Here is a 16,369-nt window from a genome sequence, read left to right as displayed (position 1 = left end):
CTAGTGGGTAGCAGAAAAGTTAGCCTCCTAAGTCTTAGGGTATATAAATAAATAGTCTAAGAAGCATGGTCTAAGTAGCATAAGCTGCCCTAATAATTTTGTCTCTTTTGTTCGTAATGGTCAATTTTTCTGATACCCTGAGGATAGGGTAGATTGAGGCATGTATCCGTGGGCCATTGTTGATCTGTAGTTTGTCAAGACGCCAGCCATGTCAGGCAAACGTAAAGAATACGCAGCAGAGACTAACACAAACTGTAGTGCATAATGTACTCTTAGTGACTCTTAATTGAAGTTATCCCTAATCGTGGTTGATGAACCCCCCAGTCGCCGATCCCACGGAGGTCAACTCGGCTAGACCACCAAAGTTTATAGCGACATCGGCGCACGTGTGAATTGAAACAGCTGCTGTAACCTCCAAAAGTTAAAGTGACGAAATCAATTCCCCGCGCCAGGAAAAAAAGTTGTCTTTCAACCACGACCAACGTTACTTGATTGCACTTCCGGCAAGGAAACATAGCAGTCAGTTCAAAATGGCATCCACAGCGCAACCAGCAGAGAAGAAGAAGCAGCCCAGCCCTCTGCGATCCGTCATCGCTGGTTCAACGGCCGGTGCCATTGAGATTGGTATGCATTCACCCACACGACATGGATAGCTCACACTAATTGGACTATAGCTATTACCTATCCCGCCGAATGTACGTTTCGTTTCCTCGCGAACAGTCGACTAGACCAAACCTAATAAGAGCACAGTTGCAAAGACTCGGTCGCAGTTGAACAGACGGTTAGGAGAAGGCCAGAAGCTCCCTTGGCCTCCGTTCGGATCGCAGTGGTATGCAGGATGCACCACTCTCATCATCGGCAACGCAGCCAAGGCTGGAATCCGTATGCTTCCTCCCGAGTTTATACTACATCAGCAAGGATTGGCTAACCATAGTTAGGATTCGTGGCGTTTGATCAGTACAAGGCGCTGCTCGTTGACGAGAATGGTAAACTATCTGGACCTCGAACTGTCCTCGCTGGTTTTGGTGCTGGTGTGACAGAGTCATTGCTTGCTGTTACTCCCACCGAGAGTATCAAGACAACCCTGTAAGTCCAGGCCAAACCCTCACAAAACCTAGTCTAACAATCCCAAGTATCGACGACCGCAAGTCAGCCAAGCCTCGACTTCGCGGTTTCCTCCACGCCGTCCCCATCATCGCCCGCGAGCGTGGCCTCCGAGGTTTCTTCCAAGGCTTCGCACCTACGACCGCCCGACAAGCTGCCAACAGCGCAACCCGTTTCACCGCCTACAACTTCTTCAAGCAAATGGCCGAGTCGTACACGGCACCAGGCGAGAAGCTCGGCGTAGTGGGAACTTTTGCCATTGGTGGTCTGGCAGGTCTCATCACCGTCTACGTTACCCAGCCGCTCGACACGATCAAGACAAGAATGCAGAGTATCGAAGCGCGCACGACGTACGGAAACAGCTTCAAGTGCGCTACAAGCATTTTCAAGCAGGAAGGTGTGCTTACGTTCTGGAGTGGTGCGCTGCCCCGTTTGGCGAGATTGATTGTATCTGGAGGATTGGTGTTTACAGCATATGAGCAAATCCAGGTGTGGTTCACCAAGATAGATCCGGAGGAGAAGTACATTTAAAGGAAATACTAGAGTTGGTATAAAATGCAGAAGGCGTTGGAGAATGGGCAACATAATGGGGAATCGCTTTTTGATACAATGTACAAGTACAATTACATATACACGTCAGATGCCAGCTGAATATCCTTCCGTATTCTTATCCGGCATTAATCGTTTCATCATCATCTTTACTGGAATCGAATCATGCCTGACAACCTCTTGCCCAACCTCTCCAACCATGACCTGTTGGGCGCCTCGTCAATTTCCCTTATTAGATCCGCAAAGTATGTGGGCTGGCTCTTTGGTTCTAACAATCGGCCCTTAAGCTTGAACTGTCCGAATATTAGCTTCCATCGTCAATTCTGTAGTGGGATGTCGCAGCGAACGTACTCGGTCATTGTATCGGTCCTGGGCCAGAAACTGCAGCGCTCTGGCCTTGAGAAGCTCCTCGCGCTCCATCGAGGGCTTGTAGTTTTGGAATCGCTCGGTAACGGCCTTGCCTAGGACATCCTGGAGTTGGTGATCGGGACGAAGAGCCTGCTTTGGCCAGCGCGCAAAGACGTCGGAGTATATTTTTTGCTGCAGCAGACACAACTGTTAATTCGCTGGTCGTTGAAGTACAGTATAAAGGATTGTTACTTACAGATAATGAGCGAGACATTGTGAATTGAGGCTGTTGTCGTTGCTGGAACTAGCCTTCTCTACTACAGAATATCTCGACGTCAACCATTAGAGAAATTCCACACTACAGTGTGTTTGGTACAGTGTGTTTGGTAGTTGAGACTGTCATCGAAAAACACATGATTGGGTCATGGGTAAAATGCCTCAGGCCACCACGAGACCCTTGAGAATGAAAGTCTCATTCATTCTTCACCTCGAAAAGGACAAGCTCGTGATGTGATTCAATGTGGAGGTGGAGCCAGCCGGGTCTAACTACGACCTGACACAGCCCACCTCATCTTGAGAGAGTCATACGAAAACTGGGAACATGTCGGAGGCAGCGGCTTTTGTCATTCATTTCCACAGTGTTCCACAAGATGCAGAAAGAAGCATAAGCACACCTAGGAACTTGTGAATGCTAATTTGCTGTGCCTCTCTCTCAAAGAGATCTGAACAAGGGGACAAGTCCAATGTACTGATACAGTGCGCCAAGGCGTTTTAGGTACCCATATTCGGCGCCTGCCCCCTGAAGACCCTTCTAGACGCATCCCCCTGTGCTTACCCACACTGTGGCGATACTGAACTGAACCGCCGCATCTTGACTAAGTCCCGGCGCCTTTTTGCTTCAGGCTTTCTCCTCGCCTCGTAATCGCTCTTGAGAACTCAAAGTCGACGAAACAGCAGGAAACTCTAAGCCAACTAAACCCTCATTCGCCGTCGCTCCTTCAACCCTTTTTTTCGCCAAATAGATCGCCTCTCTTTTTATCTCTTTTGGACTTATTTTTCTCTTGTTTACACTCGCGGTTCTTGTTCCTCTACGCTTCCTTTTTCTCCTCTCCTACGACATCGCGTGTATTTCCTTGGTAAGCGGATCCGGGAGGCAGCCCGATCACCGCCAGACGATAGCCCATCATGTCTGGACGATACGAAAGAGTAAGTCGCGACTTGCCGACACTGAAAAAATGACGATTTATTAACAAATTCTCAGGTTAATGCCCAAGACGAGGAAGACTTTCATAATAACAACAACAACAACAACCGCATATCTCCAGTCCCACACTCGCCACCGCCCTCGTTTCACTCTCGAGCCCCCTCTCCTCAGCGCCAAGTCGACAACACTCTCGCCGATGCCTTTGACGATGACGATGATAGCGACGATGAAGTCGATGACCGACAGCGTCTGATGCGACAAAACTCGACCCCTTTGTTCGACACGACAAATGCGACGTCAACTCCTGCTCAACCGGCTGTTCCGGCACCAACGCCTTCTGCATCAAGATCAACAAGAGTCGTAGGAGGAGGCTCAGGATCGGACGGTGTTTTCGCCAATTTGTCTGCGCGTCCAGAGCGAGGCGGCAACAGTGATCCCGAGAAGGATGAACTACCACCAGTATGTCGCTCATGGTTTTCGATATCCGTATACGAATACTAACTGTTATCAGTCTTACGAACAAGCTGCGGCCGATGCTGCTCCCCCCTACTGGGAGACGACAATTCTCGCTCCTGGCATGGGCGGACCCGACGAGGTCTACATCGACGGCATGCCAGTCGGATCATTCTTCTCATTCGTTTGGAACGGAATGATCTCAACATCCTTCCAGCTCGTCGGTTTCCTCCTCACATATCTCCTGCACTCTACCCACGCTGCCAAGAACGGCTCTCGCGCTGGTCTCGGCATCACTCTTATTCAATACGGCTTCTACATGAAGGGCGCCTCCGAAGACGAACCCCCAGCAATGAGTGGCCCCGATGGTTACGCCGCCCCACCAGACCCCAACTCGCACAACTTCAAGCAAGGCGACGTGACGGACGAGGACCTTGGCAATATCACTGGAAGCGAGTGGCTAGGATACGTGCTCATGGTCGTTGGCTGGTTTCTTCTTATTAAGAGTGTCGCCGAGTTCCTACGAGCACGCCGCCACGAACAGCTTGTCCTGCAGAGCCCTGATCGTGGTCTGGGCGTCCCGATTATTGCCGAGGGCGAGTCCAACGAACGAGTGGTCTAAGAAAGGTCAGACGGGAGAAGTTTAAATGTACAACAAACAATATACCACATCATGCCAGCGCATCAGTCGAGAGACGTACGCGTTTCTCTTATTTGTTCTTCTTTCCGGCGTTTTCTTGGGTGGAATGAATCGAAGGGATTGGAAGGATATATGGGTTCCTACTACAAGCTTATTGTTTGGCGCGTCGCACGCAGTTTCTTACGTCTACGTATGTCTATAAAACATGATCTGAAATCTGAATTTGGGTGTCTTGGTAGTAAACTGGTGACAGACGTGATAATGGGTCTAGACTTTGGGCGTTTGACATGTGGCTTTTGGGGCCGATGATCTGTAGCAACTCCATTCCTAGACAGCTCGAATCAGACAGGATCAGCCTGACTTACAGAACGCCATCCTCTTAAGATGAAGAACTTTACATCCCCTGTTGACCTAAAGCCCCTGTTAATCTAGCAGCCATGGTTGACTTTGTGGGGTACCCGCGCCGATCCCCAGATTACGGGACGGCCCCGCACAAGCTTCGGCAGCTCCTTCCCATGATGATAGCATTACAACCATTTATCTTTGCCAGCAACTCACTCTTACCTTTATGATATTCTTTCCGAATCTCAAAGCAAGTCCTTTATCTGTACTCTTATCCGCTTCATCGCCACCCTCACCGTCACCGTGGCTTTTGTTAAGAAATCGCTTTGTTTCTCATCCCGCTACGTTACACAAACTTTTTCTCGATTTACACAACAGCGACAGCTGTCCAGGATCAACATGGCTTGGACGTGCAGCGGTGACACAAACTCGGCGCTGATAGAGAATATGTGGAAGAATGGGCTCATCACTGATGCTCGAGTGAAGGAGGCATTCCTCAAAGTACAGCCATTCCCCTCTTTGCTATTTTCCAACAATGCTAACACCCATCCCAGGTCGACCGCGCACACTACGCTCCAGCGATGCCATACGAAGACTCTCCCCAGCCCATCGGTTACTCAGCCACTATATCTGCACCGCATATGCACGCTTCAGCCGTCGAACACGTCCTAAGCTATCTTCTCCCATCGTCTGCCTCGCCTTCCCCGCGTATTCTCGACGTCGGTTCCGGGTCAGGTTATTTAACACATGTGATGGCTGAGCTTGTTGGCGAGAAGGGTCTTGTCGTAGGGCTGGAACACATCAGACAGTTGAAAGAGCTGGGTGAGAATAACATGGCAAAAAGTGACCAGGGAAGACGATTCCTAGAGACTGGAAAGGTGAGATTTCGGTATGGTGACGGCAGAAAAGGATGGGTTGAGGAACCGAGAGAGGGTGAGCAGCATGAAGGAACGGGATGGGATGTTATCCATGTTGGGGCTTCGGCGGTGGAGATTCATCCCGAATTAATTGAGCAGTTGAAGGCTCCTGGGTGGTAAGTCGGACGCCTACAGTCTGTACGTGGAGGTATTGACAAGGTGTAGCATGTTTATACCGGTTGACGATGATAAGATGGGATATAACCAGCATGTATGGAGGATTGAGAAGGATGGCAATGGGGAGGTCACCAAGAAGAAGTTGTTTGGCGTCCGATATGTGCCCCTGACTGAGGCGCCGAGGGAGTAGGGAGACACCCTGGTATGATACCCTTGGTTCAATGGTTCAGTTCACGCTCTGAAGCTGACACGGATAGTATAATAAAATCCATATATAGTTATTCCAAATCAACTGGCTGTTCAAGGTAGCTAAGTCATTCATCCGTCAAATCATAACTCGTGTAAATCCGTTAACTCCAAAAAAAAGAGTGCAAACAAACATCCTTATCCTGTGTCTCCATCAACAGACTCCCTTCTCACTCCTATAGCAGGCACAACCCAAAGATGACAGCGGTGATGGCTGATAGTATACTAGGTGCATATAGCCTCGGACTTTCGCTTGCAAGCCTCGGCGCTTCGTTGGATCCGTTGCCTGATGAGCCAGATGGCGATTGGGACGAGCCGCCGTGACTACCAGCTTGGCTGCCGGCTTGCTTGTTGGCGCTGCATCCTCCTGAAGGGCACGTCTTCCCGGTTGAGTTCCCAGAAGGGGTTGATACGGGCAACGGAATAACAGTAGTACAACCCTCAGGTGGACAAATAACCCCCGTAGCTTGTTGCTGCTGATTCTGAGTTGGCAAAGGAAGAGGAACAGGTGTCCCAGTTCCATTACAACTCGTACAGGGCGATGGCTTTTGCACGACGGGAGGTACAGTTCCATTCTTGGCCAAACAATCGCCCCCATCGCATTCTGAGAGTTGATACAAACTCAACACACCTTCTCCTCCACATCGCCCGCCACTTTCGTCGCCTTCAATGCAAAGAACGTTGCATAGCTGTTCATCGATGAGTTCGAAGGATGCCGACGCGCCGCCGGCGTCGCAGAAACAAGAACCCACACCTATGGCGATGAGCGTTGCTGCTTTGGCGCATGATTGGAGACATTGAGGTGCGGTGAAGGGGGCTTGTAGAAAGGAAGGTGAAAATGATACTTTGGTTGATGTTGAGATGCAGCCGATGTATTGGTAGGGTGGGGAGTAGGGGAGGGCTGTTGCCAGGATGATAAAGTTGAGGATAATAGGTATAAGCATCTTGTCGGTTCTATGTGAAGTATGTTGTAGTTTTGTAAGAGTTGGTAGCATGGGTGATGAGTTGTAGTGAAGTGATTGATGAAGAGGGTAGCCAAGCAATAGGGTTAATATATCTTGTCGACAGCCCAGCCATTCTTCTTGATAAGACATGGATCTTTACCAAATGCGACCATAATTTGAATGGCAATTAAATCCCCCGAGAATAACAGATGTAGAACTGCCTCTCAGATGCATCATCCGTGGTCCTTCGTTCCAAGCAGCGGCAGTTGAGGTGGGAGTGATGGCGGGGATTATGTCTTAGACATCAACACCATTGTCGAGAATGGATTCAACAAGCTGGACTATTTTCACTGCACATATTTACATATCAATCTTAATTAGGCAATAATATAAAGATAAGTAATAATGGACTTGAATAGTAAGAGTAGAGTAAAGATCACAACACACTACAAGTAATAAATGAGTGTCGTCAATTTTGGGAAAGTTGACATCCTCCTCAACAGTAAAACAACAGATTCAGCCCCTCTGAGTAATTCACATTCTTCTCTCTGACATTTCTTTCACCTTGTTTCGCCTTGTTATGTTTCATAAATTTTACGGAACAGCCACGTCCTCACTATTTCCGACGCACTCCCAACCTCACTCTGGGCCTCTCTCTACTTACAATCCGGCGTAACAGTAGGAGTAACAAACTCAGTTCCACACCCCTTTGGACAATCTCCTCCGCACGGAAACGCCGTCGTAACCGTAGCCGCCGTCGCAGGACATCCACAAACCGAACTCACCGTCGACAAACTCAAGCACATAGGCCTAATACAATCCGAGCAGATAGTTTCTGTCTCGGTAACAGTTGGACAGATAGTAGTGGAGGTTGGTCCGTAAGAGGACGCGTAGACGTACGACGTATCGCAGCCGCCGGGACACTTGGACTCTGAGCAGGGGAAGGAAGTCTTGATGGTTGAGACGTGAGGGGGGCAGTCTTGCTGACTGAGGGAGATGGTGGAAAAGGTGATGCAGGCTGGGGTTACGCAGGTTGTGCAGACTTCTTTGGTGGATATGACGGTTGGGCATGGCTTTGCGGTGGTGCCGTGATGTTTCTTTGCGGTTGTGAGGGAACTGTAGTTGTTAGCGATGGCTGTGTAGGAAGGATTGGGGGTGGTACATGAGGAACGCAGTGAGGATAGCGAAGGGCAACATTTTGAAGAGGCTTGAGTATATGGTTGTAATAGTATAGTTGTTTTATTATGACAAGTTGAACTATTGGGAATATCCTGACATGTTCTTTCTCCTTCGCAAGGCTCAACTTATATATACCCAGATATTTCATCACATTTAATCTTACATCTTACATCGTTCGTCAGCCCAGCCAGCAATACGAGATATCACAAACAACTCTCTGACGATCCGATCCATGGTAGTCCAAACAGAACCTGTCAGTCACAAGACAGGAATGTAGATGATGCAGATAAAACACGTGGATTGGACTGCGGCTGACAGGATGGCGTAAACACCCTGACGATCGCTCTTGGGTGACCGGATAAAGCGTTTCCTATTGGGAAATACGAGGCGCCATGATGCAAACCTCGTAGAGCTGGCATCTTGGCTCAAGGGAGATTCGAGATAGGTGCACTCGGTAGTTGCTCTTGTGTTTCTTGAGATGCTCGTTTTGGAAGGCCTCTGTGACGCTTTGTGCATATATTGATTGTACGTGTATATCATTGGTCATTGGAGTCTGCACAACTACAGAGTCCTAGCCAGGTGTGCCTATTTGTTGGCACAGCCACAAGAAGTTATCTGCGTAAACAGCAACCTTTCCTCGTTGAGTGTCTCGATGAAGAAGTTTGCACAGCCATTGCAACTTTCGAGTTGCTCAGATAACAAGTCCCATACCATCACTTCTTCTACTTCCCTCCCTCTCCTTCCTCCACTGCTTAACAATGCTGGTGATAACTTCGTCAAGGTCCTCATCTTCAAGTCCCAATTCCTTCATGGCAAAGGCATTTCCCCTCTTGGGCCACTCGGCGTCTAGTGCTCCCAGCACAAATACAATCTTCTCCAATGCATGAGGATCGTATTTCACGGCCATCTTGTCGGTTTGCTCCTTCAGGAAATCGTCCGAGTCCACAAACTCCTTCTTCCACTCCACACCTGTCGCTTTCTGGAGGGCTACCACCACTTCCAGTTGTGTCTTGCAGAAGCTTTGAACGTAGAGGAGGCGGTTTTTTGTGCTGTCTGGGTGCTTGAGTACTGCTACTAGAGACTCGGCGACGCGTGAGAGTGTGGATGCTGAGGCTGGAACATCGCCCTTGTCAAGGATCACAGCGGTATTGGTCGTGAGATCGGTATGTAGCAGGCCATCGCGGATTCCATAGTCGAAGAAATGCCCACACACGATAGACGTCCACGAGAAACCAGGGTACTCCTTTGCAAGCTCGATAGCCTTGTTCCTCACTTCATCCTTATCACGGTAAAGCTTGAGCAGCTTCTTTGCTTGCTCGCTCTGCGCATCACAGCTTCCAAAGTCGGCAGGGATAAAGCGTTTCACGCCCGCCTTTGCAGAGGCTTCAGCAAGGCGGAGATGCTGATCAACAACGTTGGTCAAAGGGAACGAAGCAATAACAACATCTTGGCCTTTGAGGGCGGGAACTAAAGCGTCAATTGCGAAATCGTCTGGGATGGTGACGATGGAGATGGATTCGGCGTGCGCGGGTGTTGATTTGGATGATTCACGTTTGGCGACAGAGACATCGAAGGATTTTGAGGAAACGAGGCCTTCGAGAAGAACTGAGCCTAGTGTTCCATTCGCGCCGACGAGGAGGACTTTCTTGAAAGACATGATGACGTTTGTTGTTGAAGTTATGATGTTGGAGGAAGAAGCTGTAGACAAATGTACAACACCGCGGGGTAGGTAGGTAATGCGGGGTAGATATCGCCATTCGAGCTTCAGCTATTTAATTCTTGATATTTATTTGATCTGCACGGAAAGAGCAATAACTGAGACATCGGGACTGCTCTCCGATGCAGGAAGCCGGGGTCTTTGTCCGAGCCATTGACGCCATCGCGGATACCTTCCAGTTTCGCGACGTACAAAGGGAAAGAAGAAGCGAGTGCAAGCAAATATGTGATAGATAGATAGCTGTATAACGTGTCACTAACAACGTTCAACGCAAAGTTGCTCTATTCAGTCATGGTACTACATGGAATACTTGCTCTGTATTCAGACACTGTTGAACAACTTATCCACTCGGCCCAGTTGCGATCTCCACGGGGGTCTGATATGGACCCCGGTATAAGTGAAGCATCAGTATCTGAACTGTTTGTGAAAATCCAGACAATATGTGTACAGTATTACAGAAGACAGAAATGTGCATGATTATTGCTCAGTATTCACATTCGCACGGTAACGTCCAGATTATCTCCATGCTTCATCCTGGCACTGTTGCACATCGCTTCCTTTGGGCGAGGTTCTCGTTCTACAAAGGCAACAGTATCAAGTTGCACTTGTAGTCGACTCTGTATCACAGAATGCAATGTCCATTACTATAAGACAAGGGGCTTCTCCTCTTCTTGAGCCCAACACAACACCAACTCACCTCATTTCATCAAACAAGCCAGGAAACATGGAAACAAACGGAGAAACCGAAAAGCCACCAAGTGAGCCCACTTCACCGGTCATACAGCCATGGGATAAAGAAGACAGGGACATCGAGAACAAAGAAATCGTTCTCATCACCGGTGCAAACACTGGCATCGGCTTGGAGACGGTCAAGGCTCTCTTCCACTCCTCAAAGGCCTACCATGTCATTCTCGGCTCTCGCAAAGCCTCCAACGGAGAAGCAGCAGTCGCTCAGCTGGAAAGCGAGTTTCCTGATACCAAGAGCAGCGTCGATGTTGTGCAGATCGACCTTGGCAATAACCACGAGATCCCACTTGTATTTGAGACCGTCAAGTCCAAGTTCGGCAGGGTTGATGTTTTGGTCAACAACGCGGGTACGTTTTCTGCTATACCCAGCATATATGTGACTTGAGAGAAGTGGCTGATGAGTATTTAGGCGCCAACTTTGACTCGTTTGAAGAGAACGATGGTGCTGATCCTGCCGGCGCTCGCGCTTTGTTCAACAAAACCTACGACAACAATGTATCGGGCACCCAAGTCTTTACGGCGACATTCATTCCTCTCCTGCTGGAATCCTCGTCCCCGCGCATCATCTTCCTGACCTCAGGGCTCTCGACGCTTCACGGCGCGCACAAGTCGTTGCTGTCGAAAATCACAGAGTCCATCCCGAAAGGCTGGCCCAAGGCCGGGGTCCCGACGGCGATTGCGTACCGCTGCTCCAAGACGGCACTCAACATGGTGATGCTGTCGTGGTACCAGCTGCTCAAGGACGACGGGGTCCGAGTGTGGTCCGTCAGCCCAGGCTTCCTAGCTACGGGGCTGGGAGGGAACCCCGAGTTGCTCAAGAGTGCGGGTGCGGGTGATCCGGCGACGGGTGGTGAACTTGTTCTAAAGGTTATTGAGGGAGAAAGGGAAGAGGACGTGGGAACGGTTGTTTGTCAACATGGTGTTCAGGAGTGGTAGTAGTGCCGCCTTGACGATGTCAGGCGTGGTATTCAGGACACACGCTTGACTCGAGATGAGATGAAAGCTCAGGCTTGGGAATATCACAATAACTCGGTTGACCAATTGAAATGTATTGATTTTGTGACCTAGTGACAGTGACAACGTGCCTACTAAATTAGCAAAGCCACTGATGATGTACGTACGTCTCTCGAGCAGTCCAAACAACGATCCAAGCTCAATAGTAACAAGTCACAATGAAATAAGAAAACAAAAAGTTTGAGTTCGAATGGTCGCTTGGCAGTTAATGCCGTCGTAAGAATACGTCATTTCGTATAATATCCAGCTCAGCCCGGAAGTTTTTTTTCGTTTGTTGATGATGGTTGGGGTTTTGATCTGGGATGGACCATGTAAGCGGGCAGTAGGTGACGATAGGACACTGAAAAGCAAAGCGAAGTACAGAGTAGGTAGACACAAGACCAGTTTCTGAGTTGAGCATCCTTGTAAGACATGTGATAAGAAACAAGTCCGACTAGATAGTTTAAAGAAAGGCTAAGGATAGATATAAATAAGTGTTGCAGTTGTATCAAGTTGGATTGTGGCTTGCTTCTGTTGCGTCGAGGATTACGAGAGCTCCAGTCATGACATGACGATAGAGTCGGGTGTGACACTGTACAGTCACAGGGGATTATAGAGGGCTGGCACAGTATGGATCTCCCTACAGGTTAGTGGATGGTCCCTGGAACCCTCGGTAGAAGATGACCCCTGGCCCGCCAAGTGACGTCGGCAGTGCTCGAGCGTATGCGCCAGAACAAAAGGGAACAGTCAAAGGGACGCGTCTCCACAGCCTAGGCGCTGCATGGGCGCTATTCATCTTATTGTCTGTTGGGTCTGACATGGATATCGATGCTCCGATTACGGGGTGCCCAATATAGTGATGCAATGCTTCTATAGTTGCACCATCACCAACAGAACAACAGATGAGTAACGGTACATATCACATATCTTGGCGCATAACAATATTAGAGGAAATCAAGCCTAGACCTCTCCAATAGACCCTGCCAAGCAAAATAGACCGTTAACAAAACACGGGCTGGCAACTTGGAACCTTTTCTCAGGCACAGCACAGCCACTCGTCTCGTCTGAGCTGACGTTGGGTTTTCGCCCTCTTGTCTCCTCCTCTCCTCTCTATGGTATCTCTAGTTCAAAATGCAAGGCTGATCCCTTTTTATTTTTTATTTGCCAAGATATCTCCCTCATTTTATTCTTCAGCTGTTCATTCATCTGTCTAATGCCACGTCGACTCGACTTGGTCTCTTATTAGTCGCCGCCCCTCTTATACTTGTCTAGGACATCTCATCAGCCCAACTTCTGGTACCTTATACCAGTACCTAATACCTTGACTCACCTCTAATTGATACCCCAGCTTTTTTCTTTTACCTTTTTGCCTCTTGTTCTACTCTCTAGGCCATCTCCCTCGCCTCGTCAGCACTTTGTTTTATTTTTACACCATCACGACCAAAAGGTGGAACTAAGAAGCTGCTCTCGCTTGTACATCGCTACTGCTTCTACTTCTACTCCAACCTCCCGCCTTAGACTACTACAACTTCTCCTCTCCTCTCTCTCCCCCACCCTCTCCGAAACTCAACTTTAAACTAAACTCAACTTGACAAAACTTCAAGATGATGGAGGCACGTTCTCTGACTGCCCTCAATAATCTTGCAGGCAATCCGCCTCAATATCCCATCAACCCAGCTCAAGAGAGACAAGATCCTGTCACTCTCTACATCTCACGAGTTCCTGGTACTCGAGGTAAGACAATGGCCCCCAAATCTGCCAGTGCAGCCCCCACCGGGTCAGACCTGACACTAACACCACTTTGAACCAGATGTTATCCTCTCCCCTTTCAAGCCGCAACTAAAAATCGTCACCGCCGAAGACGTCGCGAACTGCCTTTACTACGTCCACTATGAAGTCCCCTCACTAGAACCGACTGGAGGTGCGCTAGGTTACCCAGATGAGGACCGTCGATCTTCCAGCGATGAGAGCTCTTCTATAAGAAACATCAAGAGGAAGCCTGTGCCTGGTGGCGCAAGACCATTGACGCCTCCAACCGACCACCTTCCCGTCCCAGACCAAGATCCCACACGAAAGCGCGGCCTATCAGTCAACTCGACCTTTGATCCTCGACAACAAAGCTCCACACGATATGATCACGAACAGGATGAGCAAAGCCCTGTGCTTCCTCCTCGACCAACAAACGTTCCAAGAATACAAACACCAGAACCTTCAATCTCCCGGGGTTCAGGTTCCGTAACTCGAAAGCCAGTTGGACCCCGGACATCATCGAGTTCCGCCCCTGGATCAGAGAATCAGCATCCTCTTCCCCAGCTACCTGGTCCGTACCCAGCAGCCGCAGACTTGGAGCGAATGCTTGGGACAAACCGAACCCCACCAAACCGAAACAACCATAACCGTTCTCCGTCACCGAAAAAGCACTACGAGGGAAAGCAGCCTTTCAAGCTAGCACTTATACGCCGTGACCCAAGCACAGGAAACCAGTGGAACGTCGGGCACATCTCATCCTTCCAGACAGAGGCACCACCACCCGACCAAGACGATGCGAACCCACTCTTCGCCTCTGTGCCACCCGTTGCGCAATCGCCAAACGCCGGAAATCCCCCCATCAACGTCCAGATCGAGACGCTCGGGTATGGCAAGTTCCGTGGCATGCCTGCCCGACGAAGTTTCGATGCTGGGCCTGGCATGGATATGACTCAACCAAAGGACGGTGGTGTCGTTCTGTCAAGACAGATTGCTATGGGCTATGCGAAGAGTTGGACTACCAATTGGCGTGAGATGCTACAGGACGGCGGACGGCACGGGCGTCAAAGCAGTGTTGGCTCGGTCGATTCTGTGGAAGCGTCATCGCCCGTCGAACCTGCGATATCTATGCAACCGGGACCTGGAATGAGACCGCGTGGATACATCTTTACAAGTCCCTGGAATGGCAGATGCGAATTCCGCACTGGAGCTGCTGGGCGCAGTTTGCGGTGCTACCACATCCTACACGACGACAGGTCAAACAACCCCCTAGCTGAGCTCAACCAAGGCCCAGTGCAAGGCGGTGGTGGCGGCATGGTCATGAGCGAACTCCGGTTCAATCTTCCAACTTCAGAGCTCTTCAAATCACCGGAAGGTCGAGAGGAAGTTAAGACCCAACTGCAGGGACACTTCAACAAGCTTCTCGGCCGCGAAGACCGAAACGATGCCTACGACGACGGCATGGTCTCGCCCTTCGATATCAACCTGGGCAAAGAGAAAGCCGGCGGTGGAAATCGCGGGAAGAGAGCCAAGCTAGGCAAGCTCATTATCTATCCGGACGGTTTGAAGATGTTGGATCTGTTGGTATCTGCCAACATGGGACTTTGGTGGCAGGCGTGGGAGAAGAGCTTTTAAAGCTCATGATTTTAAAAGCCACATCTTTTGAGATGATTACATTTTGGAGTTTTCTTTTTATTGCAATTTTTGGGAGGCAGGTAGTTTACTTGTTAAACCTTTGTAGAGCTATTATGGCCGCGAGGACTGAGACGACGTAACGACTCATATGGGAAACGGGAATGAGATACCATACATACCAATTAGATACCTTATATATACAAATGGTTAATAACCACATAAGACAGAAATAAGTGTCATAATGACTTTTCAATTCATCATCTCAAGTGATGATGTCGAGTTCCAGTTGACGTTGATCACGTGCCAGGTCACGGGTGAGCTTCCAGCCAATCAAATGCCCAGAGTTGTAATCCCGCTGAGCAACTTTCCTAGCCGAACACATCCATCACGTCAAATCCTCGCCTCCCGCCCCAGCCTAGACGACCAATTGACCCCCCGGAGTTCAATTGAGCCTCTCCTCTCTCTCCGCCAGACCCTCGGTCCACCTCGAACGACCTCCTCGAGACCAAACTCCCTCAGTTCACAATGGCCCACGCCACCATGCTTGCGCGACGACAGCTCGCCTCGAGCTCCTTGAGCACCAGAGCTACCAGCATCGTTGGCCTCGTCCAGCAGCGAGGCTATGCGACGCCTCACGGTCCTCCCCCCGCCAACTTCCGAACAAGCAAGCCTGTGCGGTGGACGTGGGATAACGAGAGCACCCTGGACCGTATGGGAAAGTTTTTCCTCATGACCGAGATGGCGAGGGGCATGTATGTCCTGCTTGAGCAGTACTTCCGACCACCGTATGTCACAACAACATCCAGATTATGAAGAATAAATGGCTGATGAGGGGATACAGTTACACTATTTACTACCCCTTCGAGAAGGTATGCGAAACTACGGCTACGCATTCATATCCGACCATGTAACTGACCCAATCCCAGGGCCCTATCTCTCCCCGATTCCGTGGCGAGCACGCTCTCCGACGATACCCCTCTGGCGAAGAGCGATGTATCGCCTGCAAGCTCTGCGAGGCTGTACGATAACCTGTGTCCCCCAAACGGCCGCGGTCCAGTATCGCTGACATGAATTCTGTAGATCTGCCCCGCCCAGGCCATCACTATCGAGGCTGAGGAGCGAGCCGATGGATCCCGCCGAACCACCAAGTACGATATCGACATGACCAAGTGCATTTACTGCGGTTTCTGCCAGGAGTCTTGCCCCGTCGACGCCATCGTTGAGTCGCCCAACGCCGAGTACGCTACCGAGACCCGAGAAGAGCTTCTGTACAACAAGGGTGCGTACAATAACTAACTGCCCACATCAAACTATGCTGTAATAAACTAACATCCATGCAGAGAAGCTTCTTTCCAACGGAGACAAGTGGGAGCCTGAGCTCGCAGCCGCCATCCGCGCCGACTCGCCATACCGATAAACTAGAGAAAGCCGTTATGAAAAAAGGGAAAGGGATGATGTTGGATTGGAATGCATAGTTTTTATTTGTTG

At 49.8% G+C, this 16,369-nt stretch overlaps 9 protein-coding genes across 9 annotated transcripts; 6 read left to right on the top strand and 3 right to left on the bottom strand.

The window, feature by feature from the left end:
• Positions 1 to 530: 530 nt before the first annotated feature.
• On the top strand, positions 531 to 1,635 carry FPSE_10023 (uncharacterized protein; the record flags this gene model as incomplete). The annotated part of the gene is made up of 5 exons (XM_009263140.1): positions 531 to 624; positions 675 to 695; positions 751 to 882; positions 939 to 1,086; positions 1,134 to 1,635. The coding sequence occupies 5 exons, from the start codon at positions 531 to 533 to the stop codon at positions 1,633 to 1,635; spliced, it is 897 nt and encodes a 298-aa protein (XP_009261415.1).
• Positions 1,636 to 1,802: 167 nt separating this feature from the next.
• On the bottom strand, positions 1,803 to 2,275 carry FPSE_10022 (uncharacterized protein; the record flags this gene model as incomplete). Its single annotated transcript, XM_009263139.1, has 3 exons — positions 1,803 to 1,946; positions 2,005 to 2,193; positions 2,258 to 2,275. The coding sequence occupies 3 exons, from the start codon at positions 2,273 to 2,275 to the stop codon at positions 1,803 to 1,805; spliced, it is 351 nt and encodes a 116-aa protein (XP_009261414.1).
• Positions 2,276 to 3,186: 911 nt separating this feature from the next.
• Positions 3,187 to 4,280, top strand: FPSE_10021 (uncharacterized protein; the record flags this gene model as incomplete). The annotated part of the gene is made up of 3 exons (XM_009263138.1): positions 3,187 to 3,207; positions 3,263 to 3,664; positions 3,717 to 4,280. 3 exons carry the CDS (start codon positions 3,187 to 3,189, stop codon positions 4,278 to 4,280), a joined length of 987 nt encoding a protein of 328 aa, XP_009261413.1.
• A 759-nt stretch (positions 4,281 to 5,039) lies between these two features.
• On the top strand, positions 5,040 to 5,864 carry FPSE_10020 (uncharacterized protein; the record flags this gene model as incomplete). Its single annotated transcript, XM_009263137.1, has 3 exons — positions 5,040 to 5,141; positions 5,195 to 5,673; positions 5,723 to 5,864. 3 exons carry the CDS (start codon positions 5,040 to 5,042, stop codon positions 5,862 to 5,864), a joined length of 723 nt encoding a protein of 240 aa, XP_009261412.1.
• A 232-nt stretch (positions 5,865 to 6,096) lies between these two features.
• FPSE_10019 (uncharacterized protein) lies at positions 6,097 to 6,864 on the bottom strand (the record flags this gene model as incomplete). Its single annotated transcript, XM_009263136.1, has 1 exon — positions 6,097 to 6,864. The coding sequence occupies one exon, from the start codon at positions 6,862 to 6,864 to the stop codon at positions 6,097 to 6,099; it is 768 nt and encodes a 255-aa protein (XP_009261411.1).
• Positions 6,865 to 8,734: 1,870 nt separating this feature from the next.
• FPSE_10018 (uncharacterized protein) lies at positions 8,735 to 9,700 on the bottom strand (the record flags this gene model as incomplete). Its single annotated transcript, XM_009263135.1, has 1 exon — positions 8,735 to 9,700. One exon carries the CDS (start codon positions 9,698 to 9,700, stop codon positions 8,735 to 8,737), a length of 966 nt encoding a protein of 321 aa, XP_009261410.1.
• A 784-nt stretch (positions 9,701 to 10,484) lies between these two features.
• On the top strand, positions 10,485 to 11,443 carry FPSE_10017 (uncharacterized protein; the record flags this gene model as incomplete). Its single annotated transcript, XM_009263134.1, has 2 exons — positions 10,485 to 10,854; positions 10,917 to 11,443. The coding sequence occupies 2 exons, from the start codon at positions 10,485 to 10,487 to the stop codon at positions 11,441 to 11,443; spliced, it is 897 nt and encodes a 298-aa protein (XP_009261409.1).
• A 1,661-nt stretch (positions 11,444 to 13,104) lies between these two features.
• FPSE_10016 (uncharacterized protein) lies at positions 13,105 to 14,881 on the top strand (the record flags this gene model as incomplete). Its single annotated transcript, XM_009263133.1, has 2 exons — positions 13,105 to 13,234; positions 13,311 to 14,881. The coding sequence occupies 2 exons, from the start codon at positions 13,105 to 13,107 to the stop codon at positions 14,879 to 14,881; spliced, it is 1,701 nt and encodes a 566-aa protein (XP_009261408.1).
• A 525-nt stretch (positions 14,882 to 15,406) lies between these two features.
• Positions 15,407 to 16,298, top strand: FPSE_10015 (uncharacterized protein; the record flags this gene model as incomplete). Its single annotated transcript, XM_009263132.1, has 5 exons — positions 15,407 to 15,666; positions 15,723 to 15,750; positions 15,808 to 15,900; positions 15,962 to 16,160; positions 16,222 to 16,298. 5 exons carry the CDS (start codon positions 15,407 to 15,409, stop codon positions 16,296 to 16,298), a joined length of 657 nt encoding a protein of 218 aa, XP_009261407.1.
• Positions 16,299 to 16,369: the final 71 nt, after the last annotated feature.

The sequence above is a fragment of the Fusarium pseudograminearum genome, chromosome 4 (genome assembly GCF_000303195.2).
Source record: "Fusarium pseudograminearum CS3096 chromosome 4, whole genome shotgun sequence".
NCBI classification, from domain to species: Eukaryota; Fungi; Ascomycota; class Sordariomycetes; order Hypocreales; family Nectriaceae; genus Fusarium; species Fusarium pseudograminearum.
The sequence above is the reverse complement of the archived record's forward strand: the minus strand, read 5'-3'. Positions and strand labels throughout refer to the sequence as shown.